Source organism: Phascolarctos cinereus, unplaced genomic scaffold (genome assembly GCF_003287225.1).
Source record: "Phascolarctos cinereus isolate Bilbo 61053 unplaced genomic scaffold, phaCin_HiC Scaffold_4;HRSCAF=312, whole genome shotgun sequence".
Taxonomy (NCBI): Eukaryota; Metazoa; Chordata; class Mammalia; order Diprotodontia; family Phascolarctidae; genus Phascolarctos; species Phascolarctos cinereus.
Genome location: NW_027555847.1, coordinates 262,000,671 through 262,025,124, shown reverse-complemented (window position 1 = coordinate 262,025,124; position 24,454 = coordinate 262,000,671). Strand labels below are relative to the sequence as shown.

Below are 24,454 nucleotides of genomic sequence, written 5' to 3'. Positions count from 1 at the left end.
TCCAGAAGCAAGTGAACCTAGTATTTGTTCATAGTGTTTGATAAACCCAAGGAATCTAGGTACTGAGTTAACACTATTTGTCAAAAATTTCATGGAAAGCTAGAAATCAGTTTGCAGAAATTGGGTTTAGACCAATACCTCACAGCATTTAACATAATAATCTGCAAAGGGATATATGACCTAAATATAAAAGATCTAATTTTAAACAAATTAGAGGAAAAGGGTCAGAGATATTCCTCACAACTATAGATATGTAAGAATTCTTGACCAAACAAGGGATAGAAAGGATAATAAAAGGTAAAATGGACAATTTTTATTACACAAAATTGGAAAGTTTATGCACATACAAAACCAATGCAGTTAGAATTAGAAAGGCAACAATTAACTGGGGAAAAATATTTGTGGCAGATTGTTCTGACAAAGAGTTGATATCCTGACTATATAGAGAATGGATGGAAATATGTAAGACTTAAAGTCACTCTCCAATATATAAATGGTCAAAGGATGTGAACAAGCAGTTTTCAAAAGAAAAAGGCAAACTATCAATAATCCAAACCACTAATTATAAGAGAAGTGCAAATTAAAAACTCTGAGGTTCCATCTCACACCAACAGATTGGCAAAGATAACCAAAAAATGACAATTATTGGGGGGGGGACTATGGGAAGACAAGAATATTAATGCACTATTATTGGAACTATGCATTGGTCCAATCATTCTGAAAAGCAATTTGAAACCATACCCAAAAAGTCACTTAATTGTTCATACCTTTTGACCTAGTATTGTTATTGTTGCTGCTGCTGCTACTTTACACCCCCATAGAGTTCAAAAATAGAGGTAAAGGACCCATACATACAAAAATATTTATAGCAGCACATTTTGTGGTAGCAAAAAGCTGGAAACTAAGGGGGCACACATCAATTGGGAAATGACTTAAAATTATAGAATATGAATGTAATGGTCCATATTGCATCATAAAAATTATTAGAGGGACAGATTAAAAGAAACCTAGGAAGAATTAAATGAACTGACATGGAATGAAATGAGCATAACCAGGAGAACAAAATTTCTACCACTATTTTGTAAAGGAAAACAAAGAAAATGACATAAAAGAAAACAACTTAGAAAGATTTAAGAACTCTGATTAAAGCAATGACCAATCATGATGACTCTAGCAGAATGATGATGAAGCATGCTTCCCCACTCTAGGCAGGGAGATGAATTAGAGATGCAAATGAAAAGTAACATTTCAAATACATTAAATGTGTGAATTTGAATTTGTTTTGCTTGACTATATATATTTGTTGCAAGAGAAGGCTTTTATCTGGGGTGATATGGAAAGTATTGGGGTTGAGTACTATAGATAGTGATGCCAAAAAAAAAGAAGAAAAGGAAAAAATATCTGAGAACATTTAAAAAATACACAGATTAAGTGGACACATAAACATGACAGTATTAGTATTACTATGTTAAATTTAATATGTACTTTTAAAAAATAAGCTGGGTGTAATAGCTGTTTACAATTTCACACATGCTCTTTTTTATTCTTTACATATTAAAATGTTCATGTTTGGTAAGTTCATAATAAAAAAAACTAAAAAGGAAAAAAAGTAAAGAAAAGAGTATAGGACAGGATTAAGACAAGACAAGCAATGAGTGGTAGAAGATGGGAACCCTAATACTGGGAGAGAACCATAGATTCCTAGAATGCCAAAGCCAGTAAGTAACTTAGAGACCCAAGGACCATCTGGCTTGACCCCCTCTTTCTACAGAGGAGGAAACTGAGGCCCAGAGAAAGGGAATAACTTGTCCACAATAACAATGCAAGTTAGTGGTAGAACTAGCATTAGAATTTAAGTCTTCTCAAGGTCTAGGGGTTATAGGGGCTTGAAGCTGTGGTATTTTCCATATTTTCCAGGGTTAAATAAACTGAACTTCATTTCAATAATGAAACCATTCAGGTCTATAAATGGGATATGCTATACATCAGATTCTTTTTTTTTGGGGGGGGGAGGCAATCAGGGTTAAGTGACTAGTCCAGGTTCACATAGCTAGTATGTGTCTGAGGCCAAATTTGAACTCAAGTCCTCTGACTCCAAGGCTGGTGCTGTATCTACTGCACAGCCTCGTTGCTCCTATATATCAGCTTTATTGAGACTAAGGGATGTCTATGTATGTTTTGATAGTGCCTAGCACATAGTAGGCATTTAATAAATGTTTATTGACTGACTAGATTGATGGTATTGGAAAAGCTGCTCCCTAACGAGGGAGCATGTTTCTTATTCTACACAGAGAGGCACTGAGGCCAACATGGCCCAGTCACCCTCACTAGTATCCTTATAGGACAGGCCTAGTGGCATGAAGGCTCTGAAGTATGTGTAGGAACAGAATAGAAGGGAAAGAGGGAGCAAATTGGGTATGTAGTTACAGTAACAGTGGTAGAAGGAGGAATGGTAAATAGGTTTCAATATGGCAGATCTTGAAATCCAAGGAGCCAATCATGCTCCAAGCATTCTGGGACTAAGAAAGGTGGTAGTTCTAGTTGGAGTTTAAAGATCAGGGAAGTTTATTAATTTGTAAAGGAGAAAGCTCTGAGGCTATGATTAAGGTGTCCTGGACCAATGCCTAGGAGCTAGAAGCTGACTGGGACTGACAACACCTAATGGCCAGAGCCAGATGCTTCATGGTAACATAGATTCTCCCATCCTCTTTTTTTTTTTTTAGTCTGGACCTGTGATTTCATTAATGTGGGGAACTCATGCAAAAATTTTCTTCACTCATGCGAATTGGAAACTTGAGCAAATCACTCACTTCTTGGGTCTTATCTATAAAATGAAGGATTTGGATTAGATGGCTTTTTAGGTTCCTTCTGGCTCTAAATCTGTGATCTTAGTATATAGCATATAACTTGGATTTAACTAGATGCAACTAGTACATAATATGAACTCAGGGAGCTATGTGAGACACTGAGAGGGCTATGTGACTCTCCCAGGGATACACAGCTAATGTATATCAGAAGCAGGACTTGAACCCAGTTCTTCCTCCCTCAGATTCCAGACTTCTATCCCCTATACCATCCTGCCTCTCCATATTGATGCCTAGAATAGAAAATCACACAATATAGAAGCATAGAGTATTAGATCTAAGGTGGCCCTTAGGGCTTATTTAATCTAACCTCCCTCTGCAGCATCCCTGATGGGTGATCATCAAGGCTCTGTTTGAATATTTCCAGTGATACCTCAAGAGATAGCCTGTCTCATTGTTGAATAACCTCAATTACTGAGAAAGTTCTTCCTTATATAAAGCTGTAATCTGCCCCCCCCCCCCTTTTAAACTTCTAACCATTAGCAGAGCTGGAGAAGATGATTCCAGGAGCTTAGGGGAATATGTATGTTGTAGAAGAACAACAGATATCTGAGCCTATGGACCCTCTGGCTAATGGCTTAGCCATCTTGAGAATGACCCTGATCAGCTCAGGGAAGCACATCTTTCCTTCTAGTCATACTCTATCCACCCTCAACAATAGAGTTGACTTCTTAAGACCATTTTTTTTTTGCCTTTCTTTGTATCCTTAGCATTTAGCACAGTGCCTGGCACATAATAAGCACTTAATAAATGCTTGTTGACTGAATGAGTGACTTCACAGTCTACTCTGAGCCAGAATCCCTAATCTTTTCCCTTCTATTTGGCCAACAGTCCAAATCTGATACCTCCAGGTCAATGCTAAGGGGCCAACTGGGTATTATGGGGAATCTAAGGAGATCATTGCCAGAGAGCAGCAGCTGCTGAGCAGCTCTTCCCAACTGAAACCCCAAAGAAACAAGCTGTGGCTACGGCCTCTCCTCTTCTCAGTAAGCTATAGTCCTTGGAGAATCAATAACAATTTTCTGGCCAGCTTTGGGAAATCTTCTATACTAGGGACATTTAGGAGAGTTGGCAAATGGCTTGGCCGGACTGTTGGGACAGTCCCAGTGGGTGAGACTCCCACACGGGGGAAGCATAGCCTCAGCTCCACCCAGGCCACAAAACAATTAGCTGCTGAGCTGACTGGCCTGGCTTGCTCTGCTGGCTCCACCTGTGACCGCCTTACCCACAGGCATCAACTCCATCACTAGTTTGGGGTAGGCGATGTTGGAGCAGCCCACTTCGGTCCCACAGACCCTCAGGCACTCAGACGTCACCACACAGCCCACTTCATCTGAAAAATAAGGTGATGAAGAGAGAATTAGAGAGAGGTTAAAAAGAGAGAGAAAGAGGTTATCCCATGGCGAGGTTCTTCCCCCAACACTTGGTGAGCCTGATCCAGGGACTGTCCTTGAATTTATTCTTATTTCTAGAGTAGCCATTTTCATCTCAGAATGTAGGAATTCCACATGCTCCTCATTTTCTCTCAATTCTACCACTTTTCTTCCCCTACTTGCTTATCTCCTTATAATCTCTCTTCAGATAATTTTTTTTTAATCCTTTCCCTTACACTCAAGCTCTTGGTAGTTTAAGTTGGACTAACCTAATCTAGAAAAATGGTACTTTGATTCTCATCCACCTATAGCCGGCTGAGACTGAAGCATTGCCATCGATTTGTGGCAGATACGTGATAGGTCAGTAGCAGAAGACCAGAATGAAACAATAGGTTCACAATTCTTTCTAAGGGAGCTAATCTCTCCAAAGAAGGAGGGAAAGTCCAGAGCCCCAAGAGGCCAGGCAACATGGCAAAGCTTCTAGGGGCTCAGGATACTGTTGCTGCTTTGACTTCACCCTAGAAATAACACATAGGCCATGGCTAGCTTGCCAAGTCTTATCCTAATGTTACAAATTGGGTTGGGTGGAAGAGTAAATAAATTAACTCTCTCAATGGTAAAGATGATAGATCCTAACTCTATTCCTGTCATAGTTGTGCTGTATGATGCTGATCAAAAAATAAATAAATAAATCTGACAGTCAAAAAGGATAATGCTATTTTTCCAATGCTGTCATAAGACATCACTTGTAAAAAGCAAGCCTCTAGTCTTGTGTCATCATCAAAGTATTATAAATGTCAACCAATAATGCGAGCTGAAAAGGATTACAGCGGACAAGAGAAATCCCTCATAAAGCAGGGATTGTTTGAGGCTCCACAGCTTTGTGGAGATTCTTGTGGTTTGGGTATGCAGCTCAGCAAAAAATCCATTGTCCATGAGATAACCTTGGGGCTCAAAAGTGAGCCAAACATCACAGTGTAAATAAGTATCAAAGGGAATTGGGGAGGTTAAACAATCTTTCCTGCAAGGAAGAGAGGAATCCTTCCCTTTTGGCAAATGGATAAATGAGGATGGGAAAAGAAAGAGGGTTAACCCCAGCCCCTGTAGAGATCTACAGGCCATGGGTAAGGACAATTCAGTCCAGAGGCTTCTGTTGGGTGTTAGTGCATGAGATCATTAGCTGCAATGGAGTCTTCGTTGATAACATGTCCCAGAAGGAAAGGTTTTACCTTGTTATGAATTTCTGCTTAGGCTGCACTTTCTGTCTGCAAAATGCTTTGTAGTCATTATTAGTCAACTCTCCTAGCATCTCTCTAAGCCTGGTACTATTTACATAAGGTAACAGAAGTGTGAAGGCAATGAATGGCCTGCCCCATGCTCTCCATTTTGCAAAGTTGTGAATTATGCATCTAACCTTTCTCATCTAGGCTACCCAATTATTAATACACTTGCTTCCCTTCTCAGTTCAGACCTTCTGGTCCTCATAGAGTAAGTAGCATCTTCACTGTGTTCTCTGCTCACAGACTGAGTCCCATCACAGTTAGGCAACCCTGGGCAAGGGGCATAGAGTAGACATGGGCTACAAAAAGGTGAATCAGGCTTGGCTGTCTACTCCATTATTAGATGTGATGGACACAAGGAAGGCCCCAGAATACCTCACCTGCCAGTCTGCCACAGTGCCCGAAATTCTACTCTTGAAACTTGATTCCTTTTGGTTAAAACTAGAACTATCTAATTCAATATTTATTAATGCTCAAGTCAGACTCTCCAAGATCTTCCTTTAAAAGGCAACACTCTTCTAGCAAAGGTGACTTTTTTAGGCTCAGACTTTTCACTTTGTGCTTTTCTTTTATTTTTCCCCTTCACTCTTGCAGCTCTCCTACCTGAGACATCTTTCTTCCATCTCTTTTATCTGTCTAAAACCTATGATTCTTTAAAGCCAAGGTCGAGTACTCCTTTCTGTATGAAGCTCTGATCTCCATTGAAAGTGATCTCTCTCTTCTGAACTCTTAAAGTATTGATTGTCCACATCACTGATTTGGCCATTCAGGTATATCCTGCCTTGTAGTATTGCTTAACTGTTTCACATTCAGGCTTCTTGTGCCCTCCAAAAGAACATTCACCCATTGAGGTTGGAGACTGCATCTTACTAGTTAGAAGGTGTATAGCACAGGAGAAATGAGAATCAGAGGACATGAGTCCAAATCTTGACTCTTACATTATACATACTACCTGTGTGACCTTGGGCAAATCACTTAATCTCTCTGGGTCTCAGTCTCCTGGTTTGTAAAATGAGAGAGTTTGGCTAGACAGCCTTCTATTTCTATATCTATCATCATTCACCCACAATTCAACAGATAACCCACAGTAATTGACATAGAGCCTCACATACAGCAGGTATTCAACACCTTTGTTTTGCCTGGACAATTATTTTGGAGAGTATCTTTGTTCAAGATATCCCCATTATGTGAAACAGAACTCAAACCAAACCCTGCTAGTTAGTGAATCATCCACAGGCAAAGATGATACTTCTGACCAACTATCAGTTTTGGACTACTTTAACCTCCTGGTCTGCTTCTTACCATATCCACCTGGTATTGGGGGAAGTAAACAATGCCTGACCTTTCCTCCCCTGCCTTCCCCAATCCCCAGTGACTAAAGGAGGCAAGGAAAGGCTGGATCCTGACTCCAGGAGCTCTGCTTCCCATAGTGTGGGGGAAGGAGGTGAACCATGGGATAGGGAGATTCCAGACAGAAAAAGGCAAAACTGATGACTAAGAAAATGAACTATCTTCTGTTAAAAGAAGAGAAATGACTCCTAGAATCATAAAACTATAATTTTTTTTAGAGCTAGAACTAGGACTAAAACCTAGGAACAAAAGCTTGGCTTTAGCCAAATGAGTCTGGATGGGGGATATTGTTTATATCTTTGGATTTTAAAAAATGGATTGATTGGTTTTGTTGATTTGTTTTTTCTTTTCTTCCTCTTTTTATTTTTTCTTTTAAAAAAATTCTTTGTTATATGAGATAGCTCTCTAGGAGGGGGAAGGAAACAGGGAGAAATTTAGGTGATGTCAATAAAATTTATTTTTAAAAAATCAATCAGGAAACCTAATGTAGTATACTGAAGCTGGTGGTGTAGTGAATAGAGCACTAGGCTTGGAGTGAATTCCAGTCAGGCCTGACACTTACTAGCTGTATGACCCTGAGCAACTCACTTAACCTTTGTTTGCCTCAGTTTCCTCAATTGTAAAATTGGGATTGTAAGCACCTACCGAAAAGGCTGTTGGGATGATCAAATGAGATAATATTTGCAAAAAGCACTTAGCCCAGCACTTGCCAAGAAGGTGCTTATTTTGTTGTTGTGTTTCCTTGGCAAAGATACTGGAGTGGTTTGCCATTTCCTTCTCCAGCTCAAATTACAGATAAGGAAACTGAGGCAAACAGGGTTAAGTGACTTGCCCAGGGTTACACAGCTAGTGAGACCAGATTTGAATTTATAGAGCTGAATCTTTCTGACTCCACACCCAACACTCTGTTCCTTCCGCTGGAATACCTTTTGTGGCCCAACCTTTAGACATTGCACTGCAGGGTAGATGAGAAGAAAAGTAAATGTTTTCTGCCCTCTTGAAGCTAAGAGTTTGATTTGGAATTTAGGAAAGCATAATAGAGGCTGGGATGTGATTAAGGGACAAATTATTTGTTATAAATGATACATGCACAAATCAGCAACCACCATTCACCTTTCCTTTTTGACAGAGGAGAGGGAAGAAACTTGGAAGTAGAAGTGGGGAAGAGGAGGAGGAGGGAAAGAGAGAAAAGGGGGTGGAATATATTGAGGAAAGAAGGAAAGGAGTCAAGGAAGCCGAGGATGTGTGGCACATTGTTAGAGAAACAGTAAACAAGAGCTGAACTGTGCATCACCTAGCAAGCCTTCATGAGCCAGGTGTCTGAGCTTAGCTCAGTGGGTGGAGGCAGCTGATTACAGCTCCTAACTGGGACACAACCAACCCCCTGGGCCGGGCTCAGTTTCATGGTGTTCACTGGGCCCAGCCCTCCCTCAGAGGGAGCAGAGTCATTGGGCATCTGGCTTAGAATCACAGAGTCATTAAATTTTTTAATTTATTTATTCAACCAATTAAAATGTGCCTGGCACAAAACACTGCCTCTTTTATTCTTGCGCTTGGCATTTATTGCTGAACAATGAAAAAAAATACATTTTCAAACAACAATAATAAACAGATGCATCCAAACATGGAAACTCCCAGTGCAGGATCCAAGGTGGAAACTTGCTTGGTCTCAAGGTTAGAATAGAGAGAAGAATGGGCTCTGACTAGGGCAGGTCAAGCACATTCCTAAGAGGCCAGGACACTAAGCTGAGTCTCCTGTATTTCAGAGGGGGATAATCTTGGTGCTTCAATTTAGTCCATTGATAACTGGAGAGTAACTAGGATGAAGAAGACCTTTGAGACCATGCCAGATAAGGATCAGTTGAAAGAAATGGAAGAGAGAAGACTGAGAGTGGGCATTACATCTGTGTTCAACTATTTGAAGGCCTGTCAGTTGGAAAAGGGATTAGATTTGTTTGTTCTGGCTTATGAGGACAGAACCAAAGGCAAAAGGGAAAAGTTGCAAATGGGCAAATTTAGGCCTGATGTCAGAAAAACATTCCTAACAATTAAAACAGCCCCAAAGTGGAAGGAGATAGCTTGAGAGATGATGGGTTCCCTATCACTGGAGGTCTTCAGTGAACTGAATAACCACATGTCAAGTGTGTTAGAAGAGGGATTCCTCCCTAATAGAAGATGGACCAGATGGGCTAGTCTTGATCTTGACCTGATCACTTAACCTATCCCTCTCCATTTCATTTCCCCCTCCATGAATGACCCAGACAGACACTTAGGTTCATAAATGATCATGGATTTAGAATAAGAAGGTGCCTTGGAGGTCATCTATTGTAACCCTCTAATTTTATTGGGAGGAAACCAAGGCCCAGAGTGGCCAAGTAACTTGCCCAAGGTCACAGAGGCACAAAATACCGGACCTAGGATCTGAACTTGGGTATTTCTGCACAAGTGCTTTTTTTCTTTTTCTTTTTTTTCTTTTTTTGGGTTAGGCAATGGGGTTAAGTGACTTGCCCAGGGTCACACAGCTAGTGAGTGTCAAGTGTCTGTGGCCAGATTTGAACTCAGGTCCCCCTGACTCCAAGGCTGGAGTTCTATCCACTGCACCACCTAGCTGCCCCTCTGCACGACTTCTCAGGATTCTGGTCACAATTCCATCTGTGAGCAAGTTTAACTTTGGGGTAAAAGAAGGTTTGAAGTTCAAACATGGAAATTCTAGTAACACAGAGAGGGGAATGACCCTAAAATATAACTACTACATATAGCAAAGGCCCCCGTGGGCTCACTTCACCTATCACATAGTCTGGTGCTCTGGTATTAGAAACAGCATGCTCCACCTGGCATTTTCAAACCTAATTTTGTTGTTTAGTTGTTTTAGTCATTTTGTGTCTGACTCTTTATGACCCTTTTTTGGGATTTTCCTGGCAGAGATACTGGAATGGTTTGCTATTTCCTTCTCCAGCTCATTTTACAGATGAGGAAACTGAGGAAGACAGGCTTAAGCGACTCGCCCAGGGTCAAACACAGCTAGTGATGTCTGAGAGCAGATTTGAACTCAGGTCTCCCTGATTCCAGGCCCAGCACTCTATCCACTGCCGAAACGTAATTTTGAATCACTAGAAGGAACTTTTGAGATTACCTAGGCCAGGGTAGAAAACCTGTGGCCTCAAGGCCACATGTGGCTCTCTAGGTCCTCAAGTGTAACCCTTTGAATGAGTCTAAACTTCACCAAACAAATCTCCTTAATAAAAGGATTTGTTCTACAAAACTTGGACTCAGTCAAAAGGCTGCACCCAAGGACCTAGAAGGCTACATGTGGCCTCAAGGCTACAGGTTTCCCACCCCTGAATTCTACTCTAACCCTTGAATTATACAGATAAGGAAACTGAGGCGCAGCAAGGTGAAATAACTTGTCAACAAACACATAAGTAGAGGTAGGATTTGCACCCAGGCCTTTTCATTCCAGTGCCAAATTTTTATTTCTAACATTCCCTTTTGATGCTTCCAGGAGGGAAGACTAAATATAAAAGATTCATAGCATTTTAAGGCTAGAAGGGATTACAACATTAGAACTGAAAAAGGACCTTCAAGATCAAATTCAAATCTCTATGACTAATAGTGATAAACTGAACCCTTCCCAGCAATACAAGGATCTAAGACATCTCCAAAGGCCTCGTGATGGAAAATGCTAGCCATATCCAAAGCAAGAACTATGGAGTTTGAATGCAGATCGAAGCATATTATTTGCTATTTTTTTTTCTTCTGTTGAGTTTTGTTTTCTCTTTCTGGTGGTTCTTCCTATTGGTTCTAATTCTTACTTAAAACACCACTAATGTGAAAATAAGTTTAATAGGAATGTATATGTATAGCCTACATCAGATTGTGTGATGTCTTGGGGAGGGTGGTGGGGAGGAAGGGGGAGAAAAATTTTAAACTCAAAAGCATGTGGAAGTGATTGTTGATGAACCAAAATAAATTAATAAAAAAAAATTCAAATCTCCATTTTTACAGAGTATTTGCTTAGAGAGAGGAAGAGAATATTCAAGATTGCATAGTCACTTTGTGGCATTGTAGGGATGAGATCCCAAGTCTTTTAGTTCCAGAATCCCAGTCCAGAACACTGCTCATTTCAGGCAGTAAGTCAGTCAGTCAATAAACATTTATTAAGCACCTGCTATATACTAGGCATTGTGCTAAGCACTGGGGATACAAGAAAAGGCAAAAGACAGTCCTTGCTCTCAAGGAACTCATGAACAGGAGAGATACCAAGCAAACAAATATGTGCAGACAAGTTATATACAGGATAAACTGGATATAATCAACAGAGGGAAGGCACTAGAATTAACGGGGATTGGGAAGGCTTCCTATAGAAGGTGGGGTTTTATCTGAGACTTATAGGAAACCAAAGAACAGGGTGATAAGCCCCACCTGTCCCTTGCTTCTCCTTTTTTCATTATATTCCTCACTTTCTGCTCCTTCTTCCATGTTGGCGTAGATTCTTGGGGAGGTAGTAGTGGTAAACACACATATGTAAAGAAAAAGGATTCCATTTCCTTCAAGTGGTATCTGCTACTGCCCAAACTCATTCTGTCTTCTACTTAGGGTCATACTCCCTAAAGGGGTGACCAGGCATAACCCCAGGGTTTTCCACTTTTCAAGGTTAGGAAAGAAAACAGCAGTCATTGGGCAATTGACCACTCAACTCTAGGGAGTACGGTCAACCCAATTCTCCCTTGCCCATCCACCTACCCCTAAGATTTCTAAATAAACAATTATAATCACAGTGTTAAGTCAATGAAGTCTGAAGACCTACGACAGCATCAAATCACCCTACCCGCTCCTTCTTCTTTATGGGTTCAGAAACTGAGGTCCAGAAAGGCAACATTTTTTGACAAAAGTCACACATCAGATAGTGGCAAAATGGGAACAAGCATCCCAGACTCCTAGTCCGGTGCTTTTTTTCACTACAACATACTGCTTATTCACCAAACTTCCAAACCCACCACCAATTGACTTCACAAGTCTCTGGGCCTGGCTCCACATCAGGAGAAGCTAGGAGGAGATAACATGGGTCCCCGCCCTCTTGAAGCTCATCATGTGGAGTTCAATGTCTCCTTCCAAACTAGCTTTGTCATTAGGCTGACGAAGGACAGCCCAAGAGGCAGGTCCATTTTTAATGGGCTTTTCTAAGGCTCTGGCCAATTAAACCCCTCCCTGCCCAGGCAGCTGTTTAAAGGAGGCTCTAGCCATCAGATGTGGCAGCTGCACCACCCCATAACACAGAGCCCCCAAGCTCCAGAGACGCCAAGGCCTCTGTCCAGGTAGCTGAGCTTGTTCTGGAGCTGAGGTAGGCCTGTGTTTAGGGGATCCACCGCTAAAGATCTGTTCCCCTTAAAGTGATGGCCTTCAGAGTCCTCCATTAGAGGCCTAGCTTCACTTATGTGAAGTATATTGGAATAGCAAGGGTGAGGGAAGTATGGAGCACCTCAGGATTGGAGAACTGCTCCCAGTGTTTAGTTTTTGTTTTGTTTTTTCCAGTCATGTCTGACTCTTTTGGGGGTTTCTTGGCAAAGATACTGGAGTGGTTTGCCATTTCTTTCTTCAGCTTATTTTACAGATGAGGAGAGTGAGGCAAACAGGATCACACAGTTAAGAAGTGTTTGAGGCTGGATATGAACTCAGGCCTTCCTCACTGCAGCTCCAGCACTCTTTCCTCTTCACCACCTAGCTGCCCCAACTGATCCAATAGCAGCATCTAAGGTGGCACAGTCATAAAATGAAGAGCTCGAAGGGTTCTTAAGCATCATTCAATCCAGTAATTCAATCTCCATTGCACAAATCAAGAAACTGAGGAGGGTGAGAGTGGTCTTCTCAAGTCATACAGGGAACCAGGCTCAGAACCAGGTTTCCCAGCTTGAAAACCATTGTTCTTAACTACACCACCTTCAACTGCCATAGAGAAACAGCATTATAGATCTATAGCTAGAAGGGACCATAGAGATCATTTAGGCCAACCCTCTCATTTTACAGATAAAGAAACAGGGCCAGAGAGGTGAAACAATTTGCCTCGTCATCCAGATGGCAAGCAGCAGAGAAGGAACCTGGCCCTCTAAGAGGAAGGTAAATCTTTTTTTCTTGGCTCCAAACCTGGGTGGTTGGCTAGCACCCCCATCACTGGGAATTAATGAAAACAGTACAGTAAATCTCTATTGAGATTAGATATAGCATCTGGTCCTATGCTAGGTCCTGTGGGAATGCCAATCGTTAGAAGCCCTAAAGAAGTTTATAATCCAGGGAAAATAACACAAACCAATACAGCTGTGGAATAGTGGAGAGTCCTGGAGGAAGACTGAGGACGACTGAGGTCTAATCTTGGTTCTGCTTGCTGCTGCCAAGCTGTATAATTTTGGTTGTCACTTTCTCTCTCTCTGGGCCTCGGTCTCCTCATCTATAAAATACCGGGGCTTTGCAATTTTCAAATGAGGAAACCGAGGCCCAGAGAGGTTCATTTGTAAACTCCTCTCAAGGTCTAAGATAAAATCAATCTCCACAAGGTACTAGGGCCTATAAACGAGCCTAGACTGTGTGGGGCAGATTAAGTGGAGTGGGCTGGCTGGTCACGGTCTGGGAAGGCTTGTGGGAGGAGGTGGGATTTGCCAAGTTCCCAGCAGCCACATCAGGCTCCCTCCTGGAAGGTATGGGGGGTTGGAGGGAGGAGAGAGAGAGGAGGTCGTTAAGGATTGGTGCCCTGGAGGGACAGCGGAGGAGCTGGGCAGGAAGTTGGGAGGTGTTAGGTGAACTAATCCCCAGGCTTTCGGGAATGGGGGCGCTCAGCTTCTCCCCTCCCATCCCCCGGGAGCTTAGACACGTCGGGAGACACCGGGGATGATTCATCTTCCTGGGTCCCGACTCAGAGTCGGATCAAGAAACACCTGAGCGCGCGCAGATCCCGGCCTGTGGAGGCGGGGCCAGGGTTGCACGTGACAACCCCCCCCCCGGGCAGGTGGGGCCGGGCGGGGCCATGATTCACTCGGCTCCCGCCGCCCGCCCCTCCCCGCCCGGCTGCTTCCGACTCGTCCCCTCCCGCTTGTCATTTGCGCCGCTTTACCTGGGCAGCTCCGCTCTGCCTCCCTTTCGCCTGCCCGGCCGCTGGGGCCCAGGTTGCTGGAGAGAGCTGGGGTAAAGAGTAAACCCCCACCTACCTATCCTCCTAGCCTCCCAGAGGCTTCCGAGACAGCCTTCTCACCCAGCTCCACCTCCCTCCTCTTCCACGGACTTCCCAGCACTTTGCAGTGCTTGGAGATCCGAGTGCAGGCCATGCCGGCTCCCGGGAGTATTGTTGGGGGTTTTATTGGTGTTGGGGGAAGGGAGGAGAGAGAAGACCGGAGGAAGGGAGAAGACTAGCTTCCGCCACCGTCACCTAGAAGCCCTCTTAGATTTCTGAATCATTTGACCCCCAAGCCAACCCTTCTATCCTGGGCTGCCCTTTCCGCAAGCCCTTATTCATACTCTCCGCCTCTTTCCCCAAACAGGTTCCCTATGGGCAGAATGCAGGTGAAGCCTGTGCGTGCCAAACACTACCTGTCCTGCTGGGCCATCGCTGGGCATTCGGGCATCTGAGCTCAGGATCCAAGGAGCAAGAAAGAAGGAGGGGGAGAGAAGAACGCCTTTGGCCTCTGGGAAGTCCTATAGACTAGAAGCCTGAACTCCCCCTCCTTCCCCTAGTTTAACTCTGCTCCGGCGCCAACCACTCCTTCCTCCTTCAGTCCTGACTTGACCAGCGTATGTGCCCCTGGCACAGCCATGGCGTATTCCCAGGTGCAGTGCCTGGACGACAGCCACGTGAACTGGCGTTCCAGCGAATCTAAACCTGAATTCTTCTACAGTGAGGGGCAGAGGTTGGCCCTAGAGGCCCTGGTGGCAAGGGGCCCCGAGGCCTTCTACGAAGTTCTCAAGAAGGAGAATATCCGGGACTTCTTGTCTGAATTGGAGCTCAAGAAGATCCTGGAGACAATTGAAGTCTATGACCCAGGATCTGAGGACCCTCGGGAACAAAGAGGTCTCTGTGAGGGCTCTGGGCCCCATGATAAGGAAGAGAATGGAGAGGGAGGTGGTGATGCTGATGGTGATGCTGACCTGGTCCCTTCCTTGGAATACTGGCCACAGAAGTCAGACCGCTCTATTCCACAGCTGGACCTTGGTTGGCCTGATACCATTGCCTACCGTGGGGTGACCCGTGCCAGTGTGTACATGCAACCCCCCATCGATGGACAAGCCCACATTAAGGAGGTGGTCCGGAAGATGATCAACCAGGCACAGAAGGTGAAAAGAGATAGAGAATCCTGAGGGTGAGGGAGGGGGAATATAGCTAACATGTATATAGGGTTTTAAGGTTTGCAAAGAGCTTTACAAATATCACATGTGATCCTCACAACAACCCTGGAAGGTAGGTGCTATTATTACCCCATTTTACAGGTGAGGAAACTGAGACAGATAGCAGTAAAGTGACTTGTCCAGGGTCACACAGCTATTTGAGGCCAAATTTGAACTGGTCTTCCTGACTCCAGTCCCAGGACTCTATTCACTTTGCCACCTACCTGCCTTTCAGGAAAGATAGGACTGGATTTTCTTGCACAGCTTACTGTATGTCAATGAGAGATATGTTTCCTTAGAGGTCAGGAGACAGAAAGCAGGACATACCCTTCAGTTTCGGGGTGCTGAGGGGAGGAATGACAAAATGATCTTCAGAACTGAGGAAATGCTTGGTAGTCAGATAAAAATGATGAGAGAATCAAATATCTTTGAACTGATTACTTTCAACTGTTATCTTACTCCTCTTTTGCATTAAGATGCCTGGAATGCTTTTTCAAATATCTTTGTTAATTCATATCAGCTTTCTCTTCCTTTCCAAAAAGCCTTCCTGAGGAAGAATTCAGTAGCTGGACATATTTTGCCTTTAGGCAGTGGCACAGTGTGTGTGTGTGTGTGTGTGTGTGTGTGTGTGTGTGTGTGTATACCTCTATGACATAGTCAATAGTAAGAAAGCTCTTGCCTACGCAGATGAGTATTTGATGAAACCAGGGTGGGCGTAGGCATGACTCAGATCATGGTAAGGTCTGGATCTAGGATTTGGGACCAGAAATTTCCCTAGTGTATCCTTAAGCATGTGATTTAGACTCTAGAGGGCAGTTGGAAAAGAGACAAAACCATACCATTTGTGACTAAGAAATATGAATGCTGATCTTAGAAAAAGAGTATATTGGACTAAGGGATTGGGAGGTCTAGGTTCAAGTCTACATTTTGCCTTAGCAGTGCAGTGTGATCTGAGGAAGTCATTTCACTTCTGTGGTCCTCCATTTCTGCTTGGGTAAATTTTAAGATGTGGAGTAGATTTATAGGGTCGACTTCTGGAGTCAGGGGATTTGGTGCTGACTTGGCACTGGCAGGCTAATATTTCGTTGCTGAACTGAGGACTGGACAAAGGTAGCAAGTTGCCAGTTAGGAAGACTCAGAGACCTCAGCAAAGGCCATTTGGGCTGAATCTTTGTAGAAGCTTAGAGTTGAAAGGAACCTGAAAGATAATTTGGTTCCACCTCTGCAAGCCAGGAGGTGGAGCATAAGGTAGACTCAGCTTCCCTTCAGGTTACTAATACTATCCAGCTCAAAACACATTCCTTCAATTGAGCCCTGAATTTTTTGTTTTATTTGTAGCCGTACAGAGGACATTGAGTAGCTTCCAGAGCCTGCCCCACACTTTAAACTCTCTCTGTCTCTCTGTCTCTGTTTCTCTCTCTCAACAGTGTACTTAGCTATTAAACAGGGCAGTCAACTTAAAACATTTACGGCCTTGCTTGGCTGTAAATGAGCAGGAGTTTTGGTCACATTTGCACTTAGAATCATAGGAATGGGAGCTCTCGGAGCCCTTCAAGATCACCCAGTCCACTCCCTTTATTTGTACAGATGAGCAAACTGAGGTCCACAAAAGGTCACACAAGTACTAAGTGGCAAAATGAGGATTCGAACTGATTTCCTGATGCCAAGTCCAATGCTCTTTCATCTGCATCCTGGTGCTTCTTAGAGATTGGTGTCATCATAAGCATAGGACTCTGATGCCTTTAGGTTGAATTCTCTGAAAGACCATTTTGGGGCCAAGGGCCCAGTGAGTTTACTCAGGGGTGAAGGTTGGTATGTTTTTGGTCTGAGAATTGGGGGCAGAGGGGTGCAAATATGAACTCTGTTGTGTTGACACCTCTCTGGTTGACCGAGTGTTAGACTGGGAACAATTGTGGAAAGGCCTTGTGACTGAGGGGAAGGCAGCAGATGAGAAATGGATGCCCTGCCCCATGTTTGTATCTGCTGTGGCTCAGGCTTTGCCCTTCTCTAGCTTTCTTTTTTTTCCCCCCTTCTCTATCTTTCTAATTGGGAGAAAGAAAGAGAGAATCTGGAGGAATTAATTTGATTCATCTCTCTTCTACCGTTGAAGGTCAGCCTATAAGTCCAGAGGCTTCTCTCAGCAAAACCTGATTTTGACCTTTTTCTCCAACTTCTTCTCCTAAGAATATCATAGGTACTGGCCTGGTTTTGCCCTCTTCTCCTTGTGCATAGTGAAGGGCCTTTCCTCACTTCCCCTCTTCTCCCCCAATAATGAGTGGTAAAATGTCCCCCAAAATAAGAAACAAAAAGAAGAATTGGGAGATTGTCTCTCTTAACTTGGAATTCTGAACTAGGGGGGGAGAAGGAAGCATTGTTATACTAGGTCCTAGGCAGAGGAGAAAGAGCATGCCAATATGACCTCTAAAAAACCTTCCGATTCCATTATTCTGTGAATTTCCTGGGACTATTCTGATAGCCTCAGAGCCTAGATGTCCATTGTTATTTTTAGCTCTGCCTCATGATAGGAAAGCCAGAACTAGAGGAAACTCTGGGCTGGAGAAGTGAAAGGTATTGGAGCAGTGACTGCTAGTTCCTCTTCTGGTTTGTGACCAGTTGGTTAGTCGTAGAATCATAGATTTGAAACTGGAAGAGACCCTAGAAGTCATCTAGTCCAACCCCCTCCCACTTCTCCATTTTACAGATAAGGAAACTGAAACCCAGAGAGGTGAACTGACTTGCCCAACATCTCCTAGGTAGTAAGCAGAGCTGGGATTTAAATCCAAATTCTCTGACTTCATATCCAGTGCTCTCATTGAGCTATGCTGCCTCCCTTCTAGGACTCCTGCTAGGGTATTACTTGGATTCAAAATGACTAGCATTAATTTTCCACCAAGTGTAGTAACCAAGGAGGCAATCTGATCTGTAAATTCTATACCTGCATCCTATTAAAGGACAGCTTAAGAACCCAGGGGCCTCTTCTCTCTCAGCTAGCAGTGGTTCAGTAGCCAGGGAAGCAGCAGGACCATAACGCCAAGCTGCAAATTCAATCCTTTGGGAACTGAATTCACAGAGTCCTAATCTCTTCCAGACAGACAGACACATGAATGATGGAGCCAGATAGAGGAAGCCTGAGGCCCTGTGGGAGGCCACCTTTGGTAGCAGCTTTCCAGGTGACAACTTATTTCTGTTCCACCCCACTGACCAGAGTAGTTGTAACCTGGCTAGGCTCCAGAGAGGTGACAGGTATCTAGCCTTTGTGTGGGCACAAAGATTGAAATTGTCTCCAGACATGGAGGTGGGGCCAGGTAGGCCATTCAGGTGTCTGTTAGCAGAGGATATGAGACTCTATGGAAAGAGAAGGCTCCATCATCAGTGATGTGGCTGAGAAAAGATGTGCTCACAGTGGTTCAGCACCCTGCTCATTTTCAAGTCTCACAGTCTCTTGTTAATTTTGAAATGGTCAGCAAGTAGTGTGTTCTGATACTTGGGGACCAAGGAATCCAGTCAAGGGATAACCACCTCTGATGTCCTGTCCTCTCTTCCTAGGAATCACCCCCAAGCATCTATAAGTGGAAGTGTGTGTTGCCTTTCCCACCAAGCTATGAGGGCTGGTCCCAGTGTTTGGTGATTGTCAGTGGAAAGGTGCTGCAAGGTCCAGAGATGCTGATGAATGCTGACAGGGTACATTCCCATGGGGCCCTGGTTATTTGCCAGAACCCTGAAGCTGACATCCTACCTCCTGACATGCTCTCTGGTTCTTATCTCTTCCCCTCAGCTTGGTTTCCATCACCTGAATCATTAGGTCCTGGCCTCACCCTCTTCCCCACACCCAGTATTCCCCTAATTAGCAGAAGAGGCTGGGATACTGGGTACATCTGAGCAAGAAGGTCCTCTCGTGATTGCCTGCAACCCAGTATACCACAGTGTACATGTATGTCTGTGTGTGTTTCAGAGTTCTCTTTACCTTACCCATGCCTTCTAACTCAAGTGAGTGGCTTACTTCCATCACTGGGTGTCTATGTCTAGCTGAGCAGCTGCTGCTTGGAGGTGGGGGGTGGGGAAGGGATGACTCATGCCTCTGAGTAGCGCCAGTGTGGCCTGATACCTCTTGACCCTGTCAGCAGTAGAGCTAAGACATCCCTCCTAAGGCCCTCCTTCCCCTCCCCTCTCCTCTCTCCTTCCAGTCATTCTACAAATAGGGATGTGACGTAACTGAGACTCATTCCTAACGCTAACAAGGTGGAGGAAAAGTGGACTCCCCTAGGAGTCCCTTCCCACCAAGAAGGCCAGTAGCTACTGAGGAAAATGAATCTTGGTTCTTTGAAAGAGCAGAGGGCTAAGAATCAGGAAACATGAATCTCTGCCACTAGTTCACTGTGTAACAGGGGATGAATCACTTCATCTCTCTGGGCTTCCATGAAGGGGTTGGATTAGATGCTCTATAAAGTACCTTCTAGTTCTAACATTCTTTGACTTTTCCATAGTGAGAGAAGCCATGGACTTTTTGAATATTTAGAAGACTCTGGATTTTTGTGTGTGTCCAGTGTGGGGGGTAGGGGCACAGGGCCACAGACATTCTTCTGGGTTAAGGTTATCAGTACTTGGTTCTAGGGTGTTTGGTCTTTGTTTTTAACTCTGTTGTCCTCCTGAAGTCTCCCCTCATCTCCCCACTACCCTCACCCCACCTTTGCTCCAGGAACCTGTGATTATGAAACCATGATTTATCAGGGAAAAACCTGTTAGATTTTTACCTACAGCAGCTGGAAATTCCAGCAGCATTCCGGATGACATCCCGGTACTATGTGGCATGTTGTTTCATGTTGGAAGACAGTAGAGCCTTGCTCAGAGGCTCCAGCTTCCTCAGAGGCTCAGGGAGATGTGGGTGCATGGCTATAAGGGAATGGAAAATGGAAAGGGGGTGTAGGCTATATAAAGGGGGAAAAGGCTGTAAGGGAAAGGCAAGGCAAATGAATCTCACTAACAGGGCTGATGTCTCGAATGACTAGGGAGCTGAGAGAGCTGAAGGCAGAAGAGTAGGGTCAAGCCATGTGTCCCTTCACTTAACAGAGATTTACCTTATGGAGAAAGAAGTGAAGAGGACAATGTACCCTGCCCTTTAGGAACTTACAGTCTATTTGGGGAAGATCAGATATATGCTAGCTTCCATTGATCTGCTCAGAGGAACTTTCCCTGACAATATTCATTACTATTCCATCCACCAAGTTTCTGAGAGTTCCATCATAAACCTGGAAGCTGAATTATCCTCAATCTAACTCACCAACCAACCAACACCTACAGGCACAGCCCAACATGATGTCATCCCAGTCAATGTTGTTTCATGATGCCTTCAATCATACAAAACTAAAATGGTGAAAGGTTATTCAGCTTATCGCCCAAAATATATCTGTAGAGATTCAGTTCTCCCCCCCTCAACCTAACACAATATTTGTTTCCCCAAGCATACAGTCTCAGTCATAATATTGTTTCCATGCAGCTCACTGCTCTCGTAACCTTGTTTCACTTGACATTGTTAGTGATGTTTGCTAGAAGGGATGCCTTTTTACTTATTGAGCTCTTACACCGTGCCAAGCACCTTTCCCAGTTCTTCAGAGAATAACAAAAGAAACGGCTCTCTGCCTCAGGAAGCTCACTGGAAATAATAGGGAAAAAATCAGAGCAAATAAGATCCATACAGATTTCTACAGGCAGAGGAAGGCTCCCTGATAATATTCATTTCATCAGTCAAGTTTCTGCTTCAGCAGGTGGATTTCTACTATCAAAAAACTGTAAAATGTATTAGCCTCCATCCAACCCGCCAGTCAACTGATACCTACTGGCACAGCCTACATTAGATGGTCTCAACCAATGCCATTGGGACAATATATGATAACAGTCCTGAGTAGAGTGGCACAGACTATCAGGCAATTGTTGGAAATCAAAAGACCCTACTTGATTTGGAATCAGAGGAGCTGGGTTTGAATCCTAGCCAATTACCTTGGCTAGGGCCAATTACCAGAGCCTGTTTTTCCATTTGTAAAATGAAAGGGTTGGGCTAGGGATTCTTTAAGATTCCTGTCCTGTTTACAGTCCTCTGATATTGCTGTGTGACTTTAGACATGGAAGAGATCGCTCTATGCTAGGTTGATGAAGGAGGTGAGACTTTTGCTGGGTTTTGAAGAAAGGGAGGTCTTTTCAGATGAAGAGGAGAGTAAGCAAAGGTTCAGAGACAGAAATGAAAGTAGAAGCATGCTGTTCTGCTCATTTCCTCTTATCTTGCCTGACTTTCCATAAGGATTACCTACTCTGCTCCAAAATGAGCTCTGAAATCTTCAAACCTCTCCCTCCACCCCATGGCAACTAGTTCCCTTTTCCCACCCTTGTGGAGGAGAGTCTTGGCTTCTCTTTAAGAGCATGACCTCAGAGGCTCTTTCAGAGCAGCCTCTAGTCCTACTTTGAAACTCAGCTTTCCTTGTGTGCTTGCTCAATTCAAGCAAGGGAGCATGTACCACCACGAAAGCCTGGGACAAGTCTTTCATTTAAGCAGTCAATTTAGTTTAATAAGGCTTCCACTCCCAACAAGGATCAACTAATCAAAGACAATTGACTGGAGATTATAGATGAGTATTTATTGGCAGGGCTCAACAGATCACTAAGCTTCGTCTCCTAGTGCTGTTTCTCATGACTGAAGCAATAGCTGAGGTCTGTGGTCCTTTGACACTGGCTGTCACCAGGAAGCCTGCTCATTTGAACTGGAAGAGACCTTAGAATTCTTTTAGTCCAACCCCCTTATTTTATAGATGAAGAAAAGTTACTTAAGATTGAAGGGAACAAGGTGCCTGCATTGTGGTACAGTGGAAAAAATACTGGATTTGGAGTCAGAAAGTAGTTCAAATCCCATGTCTGTTACTTACTGCCTGTATGGCCTCAGGGCCTCAGTTTCCTTACCTGTAAAATTAGAGTTACACCAAGCTTCTAAGAATCTCTCCAGCTCTGAACCTATGACCTGGAGTGAAAACTGTGCTAGCCAGAGGTCTGATGACTTCATTCTTGCAGTGAGTTGCTCCCTGGTCCTGATGCCCAAAAGAGAGCACTTGGGAAGCTAGTGTAACCAACCATTTGTAGCAAGGAAAAAGTCTTACATTCCCAGGACTTGTGGGGGTGGGGGTGGAGGTCTTTGCTGTGATTTTTTTTTTATTACTTTAGTACTTCCTGTTTAGAAGCTCCCTTACTGATGCAGAAGTCCAAGTTTGCTATAATTTAATGGTCTTAGATAGTAACCTGGAACATTGAAAGTTTAATTGATTTGCTCATGGTCACAGGGCTAATGTATGTTGGAAGCAAGATTTACCTCCTCCTTACCCCACCCCAGGTCTTCCTGACTCCAGAGCTGGCCCTTTCAAATGCTCTCCCCCTAAGGTGCTCAAAATTAAGAAAAATGGAACTTGTTTAATTCTTTTCAACCCAAGTTTGATGCCAGGGTGTCAGCCTCTCTGATCAGGTGTTGGGGTGAGGGTGGGGGGAAGCAGAGAAACTGTGCCACAGTAGGGACTGCTGGGTAGGAAGCAACCAGGAGGAGAGGCACACAACTGAAGAGCACAACTACCTGATCCATTATAAACAGGGCCACAATAAATGCTTGATACAGACCACTCTCGGGAGCCTTTCCTCCACTTCCAACCACCTTTCCAGGTTGGCTTAATAAATATAGATATAGAAAACCAGGAAATGTAGATTGTGGGGCTCCCCCTAGGACCAGCCTGTGCCTTCCTAAGTAAACTAGTGATAATTCTGTCTACTTCATGGTCCCTGTTCTAACTGCATAGATTAGAAAGGATCTTAAAAATTAAGGTTTTGGTTGAAAAGGAACCTGAAAAACCTCAGAGCCTTAGAGTTATTGAATCATAGAGGTCGTTTAGGAGGCTGCTGGATGGCTCTGTGGATACAGTGCTGGGCCTGCAGTCAAAAAGACCTGAGTTCAAATCCTGCCTCAGACACTTGCTAGTTGTGTGAACCTGGGCAAGTCACTTAATATCTGTTTGCCTTAATCCACTGGAGAAGGAAATGGCAAACCACTCCAGTATCTTTGCCAAGAAAACCCTGTGGACAGTATTGGCCTGCTGTGGTCCGTGGGATCATGAAGAGTCAGACACAAGTGAACAAGAGGTCATTTAGTCCATCTTTCCATAGCACATATGGAACCCTTCTAAGTACTAATGGGTAGTTTATTCAGGCTCTGCTTTAAAACAGTGTTGCAGCTGTGTCCTGAGACAGCTTAGCCTATCCTGAGGCGGCTCTCTAATTGCTATAACATTTCCCCCGATATTGAAATGAAATATGCCTCCTTATAACTCAGCACATTGGTCCCAATCAGAATAAATTTGCTCCTCCTCTGAAGATAGTTATTAAGCCCCCTGGCTCCTCCAAGTCTTCTCTTTTCCAGGTTAAAAAGCCTTCCTCAAGCTCATGGTACAATTTCAGGTTACTGTGTCTAGCAGAAAAAGGGAAATTTGCAGGGCAAGAAGCCCTGCCTAGGTTGCCCCAGGTCACATTATGTACGGGTTTCCTACTTGGCCAGGCTTAGTGTACTACTTAGCCTAGTTCTCCATTTTTCTATCCCCCAACCTAGAATCAAACATTTTGAACTGGAAGACAACTTAGAATTCTTCTAGTCCAACCCCTTTATTTTATAGATGAAGAAAAGTAAGGCCCAGAAAGAACTTTTTGCCCAGCTCACAAAGATAAAAGAGCTGGGATATGAACTCAGGTCCTCTGCTTCTTTTTTTTTTTAATTTTAATTTTTTTAATTTTTACTTTATTTTTCCTCTGCTTCTTAAAGCCATTGCTCTGTCCACTGCACCATGCTGCCTTTTAGCTTCCTGTCTCTGAGAATGGATTTCCCTTCTTTAGTCTGGAAAACATGCTCTTAAGAGTTGCCCTCAGTGCGATGACTAATGTTGACAGACTTAGCCCTTCTCAGCACTGCAAGGATCTAAGACATCTCCAAAGGCCTCATCATGGAAAATGCTACCCACATCCAAAGAAAGAACTATGGAGTTTGAATACAGATCGAAGCATACTGTTTGCTATTTTTTTTTCTTCTGTTGTGTTTTGTTTCCTCTTTCTGGTGGTTCCTCCTATTGGTTCTAATTCTTACTTACAACATGACTAATGTGAAAGTAAGTTTAATAGGAATGCATATGTATAACCTATATCAGATTGT

General features: G+C 43.7%; 2 protein-coding genes across 3 annotated transcripts in view; one reads left to right on the top strand and one right to left on the bottom strand.

Moving 5' to 3' along the window:
* The window catches only part of SLC5A10 (solute carrier family 5 member 10), a 180,416-nt gene that overhangs the window by 36,145 nt on the left and 119,817 nt on the right, over nt 1–24,454 (bottom strand). The window contains exon 10 of the mRNA XM_021004503.2: nt 4,090–4,197. Within this exon, the coding sequence (XP_020860162.1) occupies nt 4,090–4,197 (108 nt within the window). The remainder of the gene's footprint in view (nt 1–4,089; nt 4,198–24,454) is intronic.
* Nucleotides 13,934–24,454, top strand: part of FAM83G (family with sequence similarity 83 member G) — a 66,331-nt gene continuing 55,810 nt past the window's right edge. For both annotated transcript variants that reach the window (XM_021004502.2, XM_021004500.2), the window contains exons 1-2: nt 13,934–14,040; nt 14,394–15,183. In XM_021004502.2, coding sequence (XP_020860161.1) covers nt 14,665–15,183 — 519 coding nt within the window. In that variant the 5' untranslated portion in view covers nt 13,934–14,040; nt 14,394–14,664. The remainder of the gene's footprint in view (nt 14,041–14,393; nt 15,184–24,454) is intronic.